At 38.3% G+C, this 17,056-nt stretch overlaps 2 protein-coding genes across 8 annotated transcripts in view; one reads left to right on the top strand and one right to left on the bottom strand.

Annotated features, from left to right (window-relative positions):
* PEX3 (peroxisomal biogenesis factor 3) overlaps window positions 1-14,551 on the bottom strand; it is a 34,793-nt gene extending 20,242 nt beyond the window's left edge. The window contains exons 1-3 of the mRNA XM_059941081.1: window positions 14,199-14,551; window positions 6,610-6,741; window positions 1,928-2,009 (exon numbers count right to left, since the gene is read on the bottom strand). Coding sequence (XP_059797064.1) covers window positions 1,928-2,009; window positions 6,610-6,741; window positions 14,199-14,271 — 287 coding nt within the window. The 5' untranslated portion in view covers window positions 14,272-14,551. The remainder of the gene's footprint in view (window positions 1-1,927; window positions 2,010-6,609; window positions 6,742-14,198) is intronic.
* A 67-nt stretch (window positions 14,552-14,618) lies between these two features.
* ADAT2 (adenosine deaminase tRNA specific 2) overlaps window positions 14,619-17,056 on the top strand; it is a 79,835-nt gene continuing 77,397 nt past the window's right edge. For all 7 annotated transcript variants that reach the window (XR_009506250.1, XR_009506251.1, XR_009506253.1 and 4 more), the window contains exon 1: window positions 14,619-14,759. Coding sequence is in view for 1 of the 7 variants with exons in the window: in XM_059941906.1 (XP_059797889.1) it covers window positions 14,664-14,759 (96 nt within the window). In the remaining 6 variants the exon portion in view is untranslated. The remainder of the gene's footprint in view (window positions 14,760-17,056) is intronic.

Consider the following 17,056-nt stretch of genomic DNA (forward strand, 5'->3'; position numbering starts at 1 on the left):
GTGGCGCGTGTGCTCTTTGCTGTAGTGCGTGCATGGGCTTTCTCTCTAGTTGTGGTGCACAGCCTCAGTAGTTGTGGCGTGCGGGCTCAGTAGTTGCGACGTGCAGGCTTAGTTCATGGCGTGTGGGATCTTAGCTCCCCGACCAGGGATTGAACCTGTGTCCCCTGCATTGGAAGATGGATTCTTAACCACTGGACCACCAGGGAAGTTCCTGTTACTTGATTTTTAAACTTTGTTTTAGCCACTTAAAAACTGTTATGACACAATTTGCCTCAAATCCATTCCAAGTTGTGTATTTGTTTTCTAATAAAAATATTACAATTTATACCCCCATCCAAAAAAAGTACACAAACCAATTGTATATAAATTCACTGTTATTTTGGGAGGTATTATCTGACTACAGAAAATGTCTTCAAAGAAATTTTCCAGCTTGCTGCATAACCTGCCTGAGCACTAAATTCCTATTTGCAAAATGGAGTTAATAATATCTGCCTCAGAAGCAACCTAAGTGTCCATTGACAGATGAATGGATAAAGAAGATGCGGCACATATATACAATGGAATATTACTCAGCCATAAGAAGAAACGAAAGTGAGTTATTTGTAGTGAGGTGGACGGACCTAGAGTCTGTCATACAGAGTGAAGTAAGTCAGAAAGAGAAAAACAAATACTGTATGCTAACACATATATATGGAATTTAAAGAAAAAAAATGGTTATGAAGAACATAGGGGCAGGGCAGGAATAAAGATGCAGATGCAGAGAGTGGACTTGAGGACACGGGGAGGGGGAAGGGTAAGCTGGGACGAAGTGAGAGTGTGACATGGACTTATATATACTGCCAAAATAGCTAGCTAGTGGGAAGCAGCCACATAGCACAGGGAGATCAGCTTGGTCTGCATCAGAGGTGAGGGATAGGGAGGGTGGGAGGGAGGGAGACACAAGAGGGAGGAGATATGGGGATATATGTATACGTATAGCTGATTCACTTTGTTATAAAGCAGAAACTAACACGCCATTGTAAAGCAATTATACTCCAATAAAGATGTTAAAAAAAAAAAATCTTCCTCACAAGGATACTATGGAAATTAAATGGGAGTAATGTATCTAGCACTGGGCCTGGCACAAAGAGACACCCCAGAAAGAGCACTTTCTTTCCCCTGACTACTGGAGGATGATTACAAGGAAAATGAATATCTTTCGATAAGGCCACAATGATTAAAACATATTTAGTGAAACCATTCCCCTCCAACCCCCTTCTTGTTCATTAAAAGAAGAAGCCATTTCCTTCTGGAAGTCTTCTCAAACTAACACAGCATCACACTAAATTACAATACTCCAATACATACTACTCGCCACATACAAGGTCCTATGTATGAAAGTGCTTTGTACACAGTACACTGTCATGGTAAGATAAATTATCATTATCATATGTTCATGTTATATTTGTACTTCATTTGTTAATGATATAAAATGTAAGTTCATATGCTTTAGTTATTTAAAATGTATGTTCACATGCTTTAGCTAGTACGCTGTAAACTCTTTAAGAATATTAAAGAATTAATATTTAATATTTAACATTACTGTTGCTTCACAACATCTGGTTCAGGAACACATTCCCTAAGTACTCAATAATTAAATTTCTGAAAAAATGTCAAAGTGACAGAAGATCTCTTCATATGAAAACCAGAATACATACAAATATTGTCACCCTAAATACTTTGCACATCAAGGTAGAACATAAATAAATGGACAAAATATGAATTAAATGATATTGTAAGTAAATATTTTTTTCTAAATGAGCTTATTTATTATAAGCTTTAAATAGAAAGAAAAATAAGAAAACAAAGACTTTTGAAAAGTATTTCAGTTACATTCTATAAATTTTCAGTGCAATGTATAAATGAGAATTGCTGTAACTGCATTTACCTGTTTTTTAGCAGAGCTGTAAGGCTCTCAGAATTGAGTTGTTGCATTAAGGCCTCTCTCAGTGTTGGAAGCATGGACAGCACTATAATACAAACAGAAAATTAAAAAGGTCACAAGTGATAGGACTGCCCTCACTGAGAAATGCACATTGTTTTAGGCTGTATGACAGGACTAGCAACTAGCAAGAGTTGGTAGGGAAGGTAAGGGCTTTCAAATTATTATTAAGAATAAAAACCAGTTACATACTAATAAATCATTTATCTGCTCAAGTGAAGCAAAATTATGCATATACATGTTATGATCATAGTGATGCAAACAAGTACACGTAGAAGAAAGAATGGGAAGAATTATTCCCAAATGTTAACAGTGTTGGTCTTTGGGCTACAGACTAAGGATAATTCTTTTTTTTTCTTTTCCAGATCTTTTACAATAAATGTTTATTTCTGATTCAATAAAATGATCTTTTGTCTTTAGCTATACTTCTTGCTTCACATTTTATTTCTAATTTTGGAAAACATTTATTTCTTAAATACGACAAAGCAACAGGCATTTCTTACAACCTAGACAAAAGTGCATCAGGCTAGGAATTAAGAGCTGCCGAGCTGTAGTTCTGGTTTTGACAATGGCTACTGTTCGAATACCAACATGAAGATAAAATAAGATATAATACTCTATGGAAAAAAAGACTGCATGTAATTTATGGGAGTTTATTTATGGCTCTATGCATGGTATAAAAAATGTTGGTGAAATGTACATACATAAATTTAAAATGTATTTCTAACACTAAAGAAGTAGTGATAACAAAATGAAAAAATATCAAGAGATTACAAATGCCATATTCTAAAAGGGAAAACTTTAGTGTATGATTTTTACTTCCTGACAAGGCAAGATATTAATTACAAGATCCATGTTATTTTTTTCTATAGAAAATCCAGCTTTTAACCTACTCTAAACATTTATTTCAGTGCTGCATTGTGTAGCTTCAGCATACTTCCTCAAGATATATGATTAAATCACCTAAGTTATTTAGACCGCTAACTAAAGTAGCAGCTCAGTCAATGTAAAACGTGGTTTCTCTCTTAGTGCCTGTGGTATATATATCTAGCCTAAACACGGTATTTTATCTTACCAAGAAAAAGCAACGCTAGAGTCCTACATTCAGAAAAAGGAGTTAGTAGGGAACTTTAAAGATTATGTGGTATGACAACATGATTTAAGAGGAATCTCTTCAATAATTCTCCTGAGAGATAAGAGCTTCTGACTTTCCACTTCAGCATACCCAACCACAGACAAGGCTGTTCTTCTCTTCTAGCCATCTGTACTAACACTGAACAAATATGTTTCTGTATTGAGTTGAATACAGCTTTCATGTCTTGCTTTAGCCACCTGGTCTCCATGATAAACATCCCCAGTCCAACCACAAATCACAGGACAACCCTTCACCAGCCTTGAATCTGTGTGACCCTGAGCAAATTATTTAACTTCTCTGTGCCTCAGTTTCCTCATCTGTAAACTGAGGATGACAGTGGATCTACCTTACAGGACTGTTGTAAGGATTAAGGATAAAAGGCATTAGAACAGTGCTTCTTTACACATGGAAATGCTCAGGAAGTGTTAGCTCTTTTTATTATTATCCTTACTTGGCTTCTTCTGACATGTGCCAGTTTGTATCTTCTTAACATGTGAGAGGCAGAAATGCACCTGTGCTCTGACTACCACAGAGCATGTTGTAACTACCTTTGAGCTGAATCACAGACTTCATTACTGCAGTCTAAGATTAAATTAGTATTTCCAGAAGTCACATCATACTCTGGTTCATAACAAGCTTATGTTCAACTAGAATTCCCAATCTTTACTCATACATCCTGTTTTTAAGCAAGCTTGGACAATTCTGTATCAGTACAATTGACTTTTAATGCAGAACAATTCTTTTATCCCAGTCTAGCACTTAAACGGGACTAGACTATTTTGCATCCCAAAACTTCGTTTGTGGTGTCAGTTATGCATCCAAGCATTGTGTCATGTGTAAATTTAATAAGCACTTCTCCCAAATCTTTAGTAAAATCATGAAGATGGTAAAGTCAATGGGCAGGGCACAGAAGCATTCCATTAGATACTATCTTTCAAGTTGGGGCCAACTTCTTGGGTTAAAAAACTGATTATATTTACCTAAAAGTACTAAATTTTTCTAGTATGTCCATTACATCTTATTCAAAAGAATAGAAATTTAATTATATGATTTGTAAGCCCATTATCAATACATATCAGAAAGTTAATTTGGAATTTTTTTCAGTGAACCTATATTTTGGCTCTTGGTGGGCACCATATTCTAGTTTTAACTGCCTATATCAGCTATTTACTCATCTGAGGGGTGTGATGGTCATGGAAATGTGCCACTCGCATCTTCTGCTGGGAAGAGCATAATTAACTGACAGCGCCAGCTGCCGCCCCTCGGGATCTACACTGCTCTCAGCCAATGACAGTGCTTGGTGGGGATACTAAAGCAGGCCCGATCCTGAGGGACTCCTCTACCAGGGAACTTAGGCTTGAGGACTCCCGACTGGCCTGCCAAAACTTTCTTAAAACCGTGCTGTAGTCAGAGACTCTTCTTACCTAACCTTCCTTCCTTTGCCCATTCTACTCACAACTATCAGACCCGTACGGTGGTCTAAAGGCTTTCCTTGCTTACTTCTGCTCCCTCCTCTTTATTCTGCATGGGTGTCCCCCTAATCAGTCTCCTGCACATCTAATCCCATCTTAGCTGTGCTTCCCAGAGCACCTAAACTGACACAAGGGTCCATGTCAAACTAAGATGTATTCTGAGATCCCAGAAGTTAGCTTTTTTCATTTTTTGAAAATTTGAGTAGTAACTGGAAATGAACTGTTCTTAAACTAGTGGTTACCAGTGGGGAGAGGGAAGAGGGCAGGGGCAACACAGGGGTAGGAAAAAAAAAAGGATTATTATGGGATTATATGAAATCATGTATGTGAAACTTTTGAAAATTGTAAAGCACTAAAGAATTTAAAGAATCTTATATTCAATTAAAAAAAAAAGAAAAGAAAAAAAAGAAATGGACTGCTCTTATTCTTTAAAAATTCATTAAAATGTCCTTGGTAGTACCACTACATTGAACGCTAAATATTGATTTAAAGAATTGTGTAATTTTAAAAAAGTTATCAGTTACTGAGTATTTATTATGTACCAAGCACTTTATATGAATTATCGCATTCTCATAAAACATTTATGAAGTGGGTTTTATGATGTTCATTTTATAGAGGAAAGAACTAGATTTAGATTTGCCCAAAGACACACAGATATTACAAGGCAAAACTAGGAACGGAACCAGATCTGCCTCACGCTTGAGCCTGTGCTCTTACTTCCTGTACCTTAACTGAGTTGCCATTTTATACAGCATTTATGATTAATTTTTGCTTTATAGATTGAAGTATTATTATTTCAAACATTAAAAATCATGGGACTTCCCTGGCAGTCCAGTGGTTAAGACTCTGCGCTCCCAATGCAGGGGGCACGTGTTCAATCCCAGGTAGGGGAACTAAGATCCCGCATGCTGCATGGCACAGACAAAAAAAAAAAAAAAAAAAAATCATACTCCAGCTGAAATGGAATGTGTCTCTTAACCTTCTTAATCCCAGCCTCTTTATCAAATGAGACTGAACTAAATACAAAGTTCTTCCAACCTTGAAAAAATATTCTACTTTTAAAATTGAACAAAGAGAACCTACCTTTATAAATTTTTTCTAAATTAATCGTTCTTGAAAGAAATGGTATTCTAGCATTAAGCTTCAAATAATAACAAGGAAAAACAAGTTTGACATGGATTTGAGAACTAATTCTTCAAGGAGTTATGCCAATTATAACATAACACCTTGTTTTCTTCAAATATGGGCAGCTGATTTTGTTATAGCATCCTCCCAGTAGGTTTCTAGCTCTGAAGATTAAATTATTACCACCGATTAACACTGAGTGCATACTACTGTGTTAGACTTATAGGTCTCTAGATGCCTTGTAAGTGTAAGAAATTCTTTACTATGACATATATGGCCCAATGGCATCAGGCCCACTGCTGCAGCCCTGTCTCCTATCACTCTTCTTCCATTGCTCATGCTACTCTAGCTACACAGCCTTTTCGCTATTTCTCAAATACGCCAAGCTCGTTCCCACCACAGGCATCTTGTATGGCTCCCTCCATTGTACCATTTAATTTCTCCTCAAATGTCACCTCCTTAAAGCGGCCTGACTCTCCTGGCTGCCCCGCCTTAAAGAGCACCCACCCCTCACACAGCTCATTCTCCTGTAAGCAGTCATCACTGCCTAAAGTCATCTATCTGTTGTTTATCATCTTTTTCTCTCACTAGTAAATAAACTCCGAAAGTCAGGTTTTTTTTTTTTTTAACTGTTCACCTTCTGTTTCCCCAGTGCTGAGTACTCTGAGTATTTGCTGAATGAATAAATAAAAGGAATGAACAAGCATCTATGTTGCATATTAATTTACACTGATTTTCCAAATCCACATTAAATGATGTATTTCAGTTAAATCATGTAAATACTTGCTAGATTTATCATTTTTGCCTTTTCCTTTAACTTTGGCCCTGGAGGTATGCAAATTAATATAAATCATCAAGCAACTTTATACATGTATAAATATTTCTCTTTGTCTTACCTGTCATATTGCAAGTCCTCTGGTTACTTTCAAAATGATATTGTCGTCGTGCTTGGGCAATGTATTCTGCAGCCTCCCTTTCTTGTATTTCTCTGATTTTCTTCTGTCCATATTTCCCCAGGATATATACTCCTAAAATTATTTTTTAAAACAAGTTAGTATATTAATGCAGTTAATTAGAGTATTAAAAATTCTAAACAGTATTTTTAACCCACTTTATCCAAATATGAGGCTTATATTAATGAAAAGCTAAAAATTACAACTTTTAAGAACCTAAATTAAAGAACTGTATAAGAATTGCAACCTGAAGAGAAGGAAAAGGAGACTGGCATTTTAAAAGCCAATGATAGATGGGTACATAAAGACTAGGTCTAAAGAAACAGGAAGGAATTAAATCTACAAAGTCAGGCAATGCCTTTAATAGTGAACTGGAGATATTCTAAATGTCCAGCAAAAGGGAACTGTTTAAATACATTATGGTCTAGCCATACAATGGACTCTTACATAGCTATTAAAAACTACATTGCTAAATAGTTAATGACTTAAGGAAACATCCATGTTATAGTGTTAGAGGATAAAATAAGATCCTGGAAGTTTTGCTTTTTAATGTAAGTAAACATATATGACAACAGATGGATTTTAATTTCTTACATATATTAAACAATGATCATTGCTGAATAGTGGGATAGCAGGTGATTTTTTTCCTTCTGCTTGCTTCTCTGTAGTTTACACATTTTCTTCAATCAAAATATAATACTTCTTAAAAATATAAGAAAAAATTTAAAAGGAAGAATAAAAGAAAGGTAGGTTGTCAAGCAGACATCTAAAACCAGAAACAAGTGAAAAAGGGAAGGTGAAGAGGGTACAAAAATTCCTAAATTATGACACTACGATATAAAAATATAGGTGGGGTCTTGCGGCCTGTAATTTACTTTGACACATTTCATTACAGACAGTATAATATAAAATGTGCACATTTTGGTCATACCTTATAGGCAGTCAGTTTTCCTGACTGGGAATGTTAACACTCCAGCGTGGTTAGTTAGCATTTGATCAAAAGCCACATTTCAAGGTTTAAGCACTTCAACTAACCTAGCACAATGAATATCAGAAATGGCTTTTCACAGATTAAATGAATGGTGTTTAAGATACTGGGTTAGCTGAAACATTTTAGTAATATTCATTTGAACAAGAATATACGAGCAAGTCCTTCACCCTTAGGAATGGCTTAGTCTCGGATCCTCCGCTGCTAGTTCGAAGGATTCTTAGTCAAGAGGGTTAACCAAATGGCCAGCAGAATCCTACATCTAGAATACTGTTGCATTTGCTTTGGGTAAATCGTTTATGCATGGTTCTGTTGTAGCACCAAGAAAGGACAATGGGATTTCAATGAGCTTAGAGAACAAGTTATGATACTGTTTTATCTATGCTTGATAATAGATGTTTTAATGTGAGCCAGAATTTGTTTCATGATAACCTGGCAACAAGGCTGTAGGAGAGTAACTAATCCTCACCTACCTCCGACTGTCTGTAGCCTCCAATATAACAAAAAAGAACATAAGAATTGTACATGACCTAAATAATTGGATTTGGTCTGTTTGTCACAGGTGGGAAGGAGGAAGCCCACTAAGAACTGCAAAGCAAACACGTATCCTGAATTATTTTCACTAATGTAAGCAATACAGATGAACTGATAACATGTTATATGTCTTAAAAAGACAGTGAAAGAGTATGTGCTACAAATAATTAGAAATAAAGTGTGACTGCTGTTATGTCTATATGCAAAAAATGTATTATAATCTCCTTAAAGAATAAATAAAAATTCATATAAATGTCTTCAGAGCTACCTTTCTTGTAATTCACCCCCAGTAAACTGAAGACAGTGCCATAATACTAACAGAATGAAGCAACTGACTTACGTTTCACAAAGTAACCCTTTGACAGGCAACTCTTATATAATAACTACTTCTCAATGAATTGTTTCTATTTTATTTGCACAACAGATGGCTAAAAGTTATGTGTAAAATGATTATTATTCCTCAAATAATAATAATAGCATAAAATGAAATGCTGCAATGACACCCCTTGTATAGTTAAGAATTTTCTGGAATAATAGTAAATTTGATTGGTCTATGTGTTTTCCTGGGGAGAAGGTCCACTGCTTTCATTAGATTTTCAACAGTGTCTGACAAAAACACTTTAGGAACTACAGTTGACCTCTGAACAACTCCAGGGTTAGGGGTGCAGAACACTCCCTCCAGAAGTGGAAAATCTGCTTGTAACTTTACAGTGGGCTCAATTCATAGTTCTGTGCCCTTGGATTCAACCGAGGATCTGTTGTGCTGCAGTATTTACTGAAAAAAGTCTGCATATAAGTGGCCTTGCACAGTTCAAACCTGAGTTGTTCAAGGGTCAAATGTACTGTGTAAGTGGCCCTGTGCAGTTCAAACCTGTTTTGTTCAAGGGTCAACTAACTGTACTGTGTTTATTTGGTAAATGTAGTATATTCTTACTAAAGCTAAAAGATAAATTATTATGGGTTGAAGTGTATCCTACCCCAAATTAACATGTTGAAGCTCTAGTACTTCAGAAAGTGACATTATTTGGAGATAGGGTCTTTGCAGAGATAATCAAGTTAAAAGGAGGTCACTAAGGTGGGCCTTATCCAGTACGACTGGTATTCTTATAAGAACGGGAAGTTTGGACATAGACATGTGTAGAGGAAAGATGATGTAAAGACACAGGGAGGAGAAAGCTATCTACAAGCCAAGGAGAAGGGCCTAGAACAGATCCTCTCTTATAGCCCTGAGATGGAACAAATCCTGCCAACACATTGATCTTGGATTTCTGGCCTCCAGAATTGAGAGACAATACATTTCTGTTGCTTAAGCGACTCAGTTTGTGGTGCTTCGTTATGGCAGCCCTAGCAAACTGATACAAGGCATTAGGCTAAGATCCCACAATCCATTATTTTCCTCGAGTTAGCACTGAAGTAAATTCCTGTAACAAGGACTAATTTACCCAGGCTCTCATTCGCAAAATTCATAAATTCTGATTTTGTCCGATTTGTTTCCCTACGGAAGTAAGAACGAAGGCAGAGAATTCATTACCTAAAATGTGGAGCTCAGGATACACCTGACTTGCTGTCTGAATTTTGGCCCAGAAGAGAGTAGATACTGATGGCTGTGGCACCAACTAGGCAGGTAACTTTAAGCAAGTCTTTCCTCTCTCTGGGTCTAAATTTCTTCATAAAATGAAAGGCTAGGATTATATGAGCTTTAAAGTTTCTTCTTTAGCTATGACTTTATTTATGAATAATGAAAACATTCACTAAATACCTCAAAAAATAAACGTAAAATGTTTTGACGTTCCCTTTCAGAACACTGCTGGTAAAGCAAAATATCTTCTAGCCTTCCCATATTACGAATTTGGTTTTCTAAAACCATCACTTAGTGTCTTAATGGATGAAAATCCTTCAGTATAACTATTCTATTTTACTAGGTTAATAATGTCAATAAGAGTTTGAAAATAATCTATTAACTTCACTCCCATACAAAAGACCACTAAACCCTTCTATTCTGATTCTATTTCAGAAATATTTTCTAAATTTTGCCACTTTAGTCCACTTCTCTACCACTGTCTTCATTCAGACCCAGATTATTAATGCTCTTGAACTGTTTTAACAGCTTCCTAACTCTCCTTTGTTTCTGGTCTCACACCTTTCCAATCCATCTTTTATATGCAAAGTGATTATCTAAAACTTAAATCTGACTGTACTATTGCCATATTTAGAATTCTTCAACCCCCTGCCATCATTTCTTAATGTACAGCCCCTGTTCCACTTACATCAGAATTACTGATGGGGTACTTGTTAAAAATGTAGCCTTTAAGGAAGTTCCTTGAAAACATCCCCAAATGTTTTGTCTTACATGATGCTGTACCCCAAATATATAATATTGGTACACAATTGGAGCTCAATAAATATTTGTTGAATGAATTAAAGAATTAATGAACTGCACTCTGGACCTAAAGAATCAGAATCTCGGAGAAAGAATTCTATATTTTCATTAAGTCCCTTCAGTGATTTTTATCCATACTAAAGTCTGAGAAGCTCCAAATTCTGTAGAATGGCACAGTAAGGAAGGCCCTTCACAATCTGCACTCTAGCTACTTCTCCAAATTTATCTTTTGCCACTGCCCATTTGTTCCCTGCGCTTAGCCATAGTGAAATACACTTTGATTCACCAAAAGCAAGGTCTCTGAATCTGCTGAGCAACCCCTTTACCTGCTGTGCCCCCTCTACTTTGCTAGCTGTAACTCCAGGGGATTCTTCTTTTTTTAAAAATTAATTAATTAATTTTGGGCTGCGCTGGGTCTTCGTTGCCGTGCGCGGGCTTTCTCTAGTTGCAGCAAGCGGGGGCTACTCTTCGTTGCGGTGCGCGGGCTTCTCATTGCGGTGGCTTCTCTTGTTGTGGAGCACGGACTCTTAGGCGCGCGGCCTTCAGTATTTGTGGCACATGGGCTCAGTAGTTGTGGCTTGTGGGCTTAGTTGCTCCGTGGCATGTGTGATCTTCCCGGACTACGGATCGAACCTGTGTCCCCTGCATTGGCAAGCGGATTCTTAACCACTGCACCACCAGGGAAGTCCCTCCAGTGGATTAAGGGAGGCTTGCTGAACACCTCCATGATTCTCTCTCTCTATGCTCCCACAGAACCCTGCTCTATTATGGTACTCTAATACTATCACTGTACTACTTTTGTTTATTTCCATTTCTGCTTTCTGGACTGCACTATGAGTTCCTCAAAGTGAAGAACTGTATCTTATTCCTGCGTATCACCAGAGCCCAATATAGAGAGAGTAGGCCCTCTAATTCAAATGTTTGTTGAATGAATGAAAAACCAAAGAGACCAAACATTAAAGTTTTTTCCCCACCACTGAATGGCCAAGCTTCCTGAGCATGCAAGTTGATTTCTTACCTAGTTTGCAAATCTGTCAAAATGTGCTACTTCTTCCATGAAGCCCTTTCCTAATTATTTCCAACTGCACAGGCTACCTGCCAGTTTGCTATACACAGCATTTTTCAGCTCTTATTGTGTTGTATTTTAATTACTTGTATGTTTGTTGCTGTGGTTTGAATGTTTGTGTCTCCCCTAAATTCATATGTTGAAATTCTAATGCCCTATGGGATGGTATTAGGAGATGGGACTCTTTGGGAGGCACTTAGGGCATGATGGTGGGGCTCTCAAGAATGAGATCAGTGTTCTTTTCAAAGGGTCTTCACAGAGATCCCCAGCCCCTTCTGCCATGTGAGACTACAAGAAGTCTGCAACCCCGAAGCGGACCTTCACCTAACCATGCTTGTACCCTGATCTTTGATTTCCAGACTCCAGAACTGGGAGAAATAAATTTCTGTTGTTTATAAGCCACCCAGTCGGTGGTATTTGTTATAGCAGCCTGAACAAACTAAGTCATTTGTTTTCATTCCTTTTAGACCATAAAGTCCATGAAGACAGAGTGGTATAGTGCGGAAAGAGAATGTGCTTCGGGATCTAACGCACCTGGGTTTGAGTTCTAGCTTCCCTGTTACTAACTCTGGGACCCTCAGCAAGTTTTTAAATTCTTAGCACTCTGGTTCCCACATTTTTGAATGGGGATAACAATAACTATCCTGTCATCATCCCCACTGAATAGAAGAGCTTAACACAGGGCCCACTGGGCACCCACAAAATGGTAGCTATTACTACTAAAAATCTCTGTAAATCTTGTATTTCCAATCATATTACCTTCAACACTACAGGCACTGGATAAATATTTCTTAAAATTGATTAACTGATATGTACCATGTTATAGGACCTTTCCCTTGAAGCAGAAAGACTATGAGGCTCAAACAAATGCCAATCACGGTCATCCACTCTTTTTTCTTTTCAGACTTACATCCCTTCTTGTTATAAAACAGTAGGATTATATTCTTCTTCTGTTCCTCTGAACCTCTTCCCCCCTTTCTCATTCCTCTTAATCTCTAACTATAAAGCTCTCAATAGATTTTTGAAAAAAATCTATAACTATCTCTTTTTTTTTGAATTTTTGAAATTTATTTTTTTATACAGCAGGTTCTTAGTAGTTATCCATTTTATACATATTAGTGTATATATGTCAATCCCAATCTCCCAATTCATCACACCTATAACTATCTCTTAAGTGTACTCTTTTGCTTCCCCTATGATTATTTCTAATCTACCATTAGGTTGTTCCATAAATCTGATGGGGTATGCTATTTTTTCTGAGACTGCTAAAGAGACACTATTTTCTTTCCTTCAGTAGAGGCAAAAATATCTTATTTACACTTCTTCTATCACACATAAATCATTAGCTTCTACAAATAAAGTGGACTCAGTAGTCTTTGTGTAATTTAAATATACATTAGATATCAGTGCATGAAGATATTAGAAAACACATTTTATCTATAAAGAATTTTTCAAAGAATGCCATTAAAATGTACATATAATCATTATCGATCTGTGGTAGACCTCAGAGACGAGAAAAACACTCTCCTTGCCTCATTAACAAGAAGCCTGTTTCAAATTTTCAAGAATCAACAGAGCTGAATTATTGATACTAAGAGTATTGCTAATTTCAAATTGTTTTGGGGCAATAGAATATAATCAATAGTAAGAGAAAAACAACCAAATTCTTTGGGAAACTTCTGCTCTTGTTTTTAACTATTTCTGTAACCAAAGCATGTAGTCCGTGATAATACTTCTCAAAAAACTCCAATGCTAAAAATTCCCTCTTAACAGTCCTACATTTCCTTCTCCTGTATCACACAAGACCTTTTATTTTCTCCTTTACATTCCTGCATGAGTGTCTTATGAGGAAAAAGGCTCTCAAGATTGCTATCTAATCTGTTTCTAAATCTCCTCTCAGCCTGTGCAACTCAGTTATGTGAGCTAGGTGATCCCAATCTTGAAGATCCTGAGAAGACTGCACAACATCCCGAAAGCACTTTCTTACTGCATAATTTACTACATAGTTTGTATTCTAAAACAGCAGAAACAGAGCTAAAATACTGATTTGTGTTTCTTTGTCTAGCATATACCTTCCAGTCCTTCAGTACAACTGTGCTGTTTTCAAAAATTCAAATTAACTTTAAACAAGAACTCGAAGTGCAGGCTTTAGTTAACTTCCCTCGAATATTATGAAACTTCTGAGGACGGTGAATGCCAAAGTACTGGGAGTACCAAACAGAAACGAAGAACCTCACAGTAAAACAATAGAAGAGAAGTAAAAAAAAAAATATGTCTGTAAGAGAACGGTGCCTTGAAACAGAAACAAACAAAAAAATTGTGGTGATTTCTCCCAAGGTGGGTGAGTAAAAGGCGAGAAAAAGAGTAAGCGGCAGTGTCAGGGTAAAGGGCACAAATTTCACAACTGCAGAGATGTAAAGAATCCTGGAGGTTTGTCACCCGGTTCCCCGTCCCACGGTTGAACGAATCCTGGGCCATGATCCCTCCACCTCTATTTTAGAAGACAGACACCTCTCTCCCACCCCCTCCTCCCTATGCCCCTTTCCAAGAACGCTGTCACCCACCTCCGAGGACCGTACCCAGGAAGATGCATTTCTTTTTGTGACGTTTCAGAAAATTCCACGTAGATCTCAGCATCTTCAGGCCCTGGGGGTGCGGGCTGCCTAAAGGGAAGGAGGAATGGTTCACCAGGAAAACGTTTCTTCGTCGCCTGGCACGGACGACCCGGCTGGACCGCCGTCGTCCCACTCGGTGCTCTCCAAAAATCACGAACGCGACTTTCCGCAGAGACTGTCACCGGAGCGGGAAGGGGGCGTGGACTGCAGCTGAGCAGCTGCGCTTTCTGTTGCTGCCGGCACGCCGCCGCCGCCGTTCACTAGCCTGGGGCGCCGAGGTCCGTCTAGAATTCGCTCCCGAGTGCCTCACAGTTCGATTCCCCCGGAAACGACAGCCCGCCCCGCCGCGTTCCGTTGCCAGCGCTCCTCCTCCGCCGCGGCCTCTGTCGCTGAGCGAGGCCGCCCCGGTGCAGTATGGAGGCGAAGGTAGGGTTCACGCAGACTACCGGCGGCGCGTGCTCTGTGTTGGCGGAGGAGACCGAAAAGTGGATGGAACAGGCGATGCAAATGGTGAGGGGTCGGGACGTGGATGTATAGGGTGGGAATTTTCTCCGGCTTATCCTGACCCAAGCATTTGAGTAAACGTCCCCGGGGGTGCTTTCTGGTCTCAGTAATCTCGATGGCGCTCGCCTTCTCTGGGTAAACAGCTGGCTTTACTGTCCTGAAATGTTCTTTAGCCCATTCTTACAGTGGTTCTGAGGAAAGGAAGAGAGGAAATACAGAAATTATTTCTTTTTCACTTGTTTGAAGTATGCGCCAAACATCCCTATTCGGGGGCTGCTGGCACGGGCGTGCTGCGTCCCCTTGTTTCCTGTGGACGTTCGCAAATCCTCGAAGTCACATTATTTTGTATTTATGACCTCTTGAATCTATCTAGTAGAAGGAAGGAAGCTGAGGATGTTTCCGGTAGAGAGCAGGGTAAAAACAAGTCCCTGAACAGCCAGATTCTCATCCATCCATCCATCCTTTCACTTCCCTCGCTCCCTTCAGGACTCCTGATTAAGGAGGGATTCCTGATTAAGGAGGGCTCTAATAAGATTTGTGTATAATCCAAGCTTTAGCCATACTTACGTGTCCCAGCGAACTCTTTAATAGGGATAAAAGTGTATTTGGCATATATGTATATGTATATAAATCATGCACACACACACACATATATGCATATGTTCTTTTAAACTTGTTTCTCATACTCTTTTGAAAGTGGCTCACAGTAAGAAAAAAATCTATTTTGTATTACATTCCCGTAAACACACACATAGATAAAATTGAAACAAAAGTTTTATAGAACAGTACTTAATCTTCCTATGTACAGTTTTCCTGGTATTTCTCTTTCATTGCATTTTGGAAAAAAAAAAAAATGCTGGTCATCACCCCTGATTTGATTTCATGACCCACTCTTTAAGCCCACTTCAAAATTTATTTCCCCCATTAAACTTACAGGATGCATAACTTTCTGTCTGATACTTTAATGTTCACATGTGCCTTTAAATAATTAATTTGTAATTTGTAATATGGAGTTGTTTGTCCTGAACTCCTTTTATGTTACTAAATTCTCCAAGTTGGAGACAAGTTTTCATGTGATATCAAAAATCTCACTCTCCTTACCCCAAATCATTTCAATAATATCACATGCCTGGCAGCGTCTTTTTTTTTCCGGCCGCGCTACGCGGCGTGTGGGATCTTGGTTACCCCACCAGCGATCAAACCCGTGCCCACTGCAGTGGGAGCGCAGAGTCTTAACCACTGCACGGCCAGGGAAGTCCCTGGGCAGCATCTTTTTTTTTTTTTTTTTTAATTCATTTATTTATTTTATTTATTTTTGGCTGTGTTGAGTCTTCGTTTCTGTGCGAGGGCTTTCTCCAGGTGCGGCGAGCGGGGGCCACTCTTCATCGCGGTGCGCGGGCCTCTCACTGTCGTGGCCTCTCTTGTTGCGGCGCAGGCTCCAGACGCGCAGGCTCAGTGGTTGTGGCTCACGGGCCTAGTTGCTCCGCGGCATGTGGGATCTTCCCAGACCAGGGCTCGAACCCATGTCCCCTGCATTGGCAGGCGAATTCTCAACCACTGCGCCACCAGGGAAGCCACCAGGGAAGCCCCCTTGGGAAGCCCCCTTGGGAAGCATCTTAATAAGTAGTGAGGATGATAATAAATGCACATGAAGGCTAAAATATCTCAGATTAAGCTGCGTTTATATCTTTCTATGGGCGAGAGACCTGGAGGCCAGGGAATGCTGGAATACTGGGAATTCGTGGTCTCTTCCGTTTATTTTCATTTGCTTCAGGAGCTCTCCTCAGAGTATATATGTGGAGCTTGTGTAGATGAAATTTTGAGAGTTGCTGTCATAGAGGACTCAATAGTGGTTCCATAAACAGCTAAGTTTAATCAGTCATTGAGCTTTTCCACTTTGTGTATCAGAAATATGTTTTCTTTCCATCCTTTCATATCTTTGTACTATTCTCTAGACTTCTGGACTAAACATTTGAGTCTTTTTTTTTTTTTTTAGAAATTTCATGTAATGTCTGAAACATTTATATTAACATATTTCCGTACATATTTCCATACAAATACAAATATAAGATTTTTAGAAATTTCATGTAATGTCTGAAACATTTATATTAACATATTTCCATACAAATACAAATATAAGATTTTTAGAAATTTCATGTAATGTCTGAAACATTTATATTAACATATTTCCATACAAATAACCCAATGAAAGTTTAGTATTAGTTGTTTTGTTTGTTTGTTGTTTTATACTGCAGGTTCTTATTAGGCATCAATTTCATACACATCAGTGTATACATGTCAAT

This window comes from Balaenoptera ricei, chromosome 12, assembly GCF_028023285.1.
Source record: "Balaenoptera ricei isolate mBalRic1 chromosome 12, mBalRic1.hap2, whole genome shotgun sequence".
Taxonomy (NCBI): Eukaryota; Metazoa; Chordata; class Mammalia; order Artiodactyla; family Balaenopteridae; genus Balaenoptera; species Balaenoptera ricei.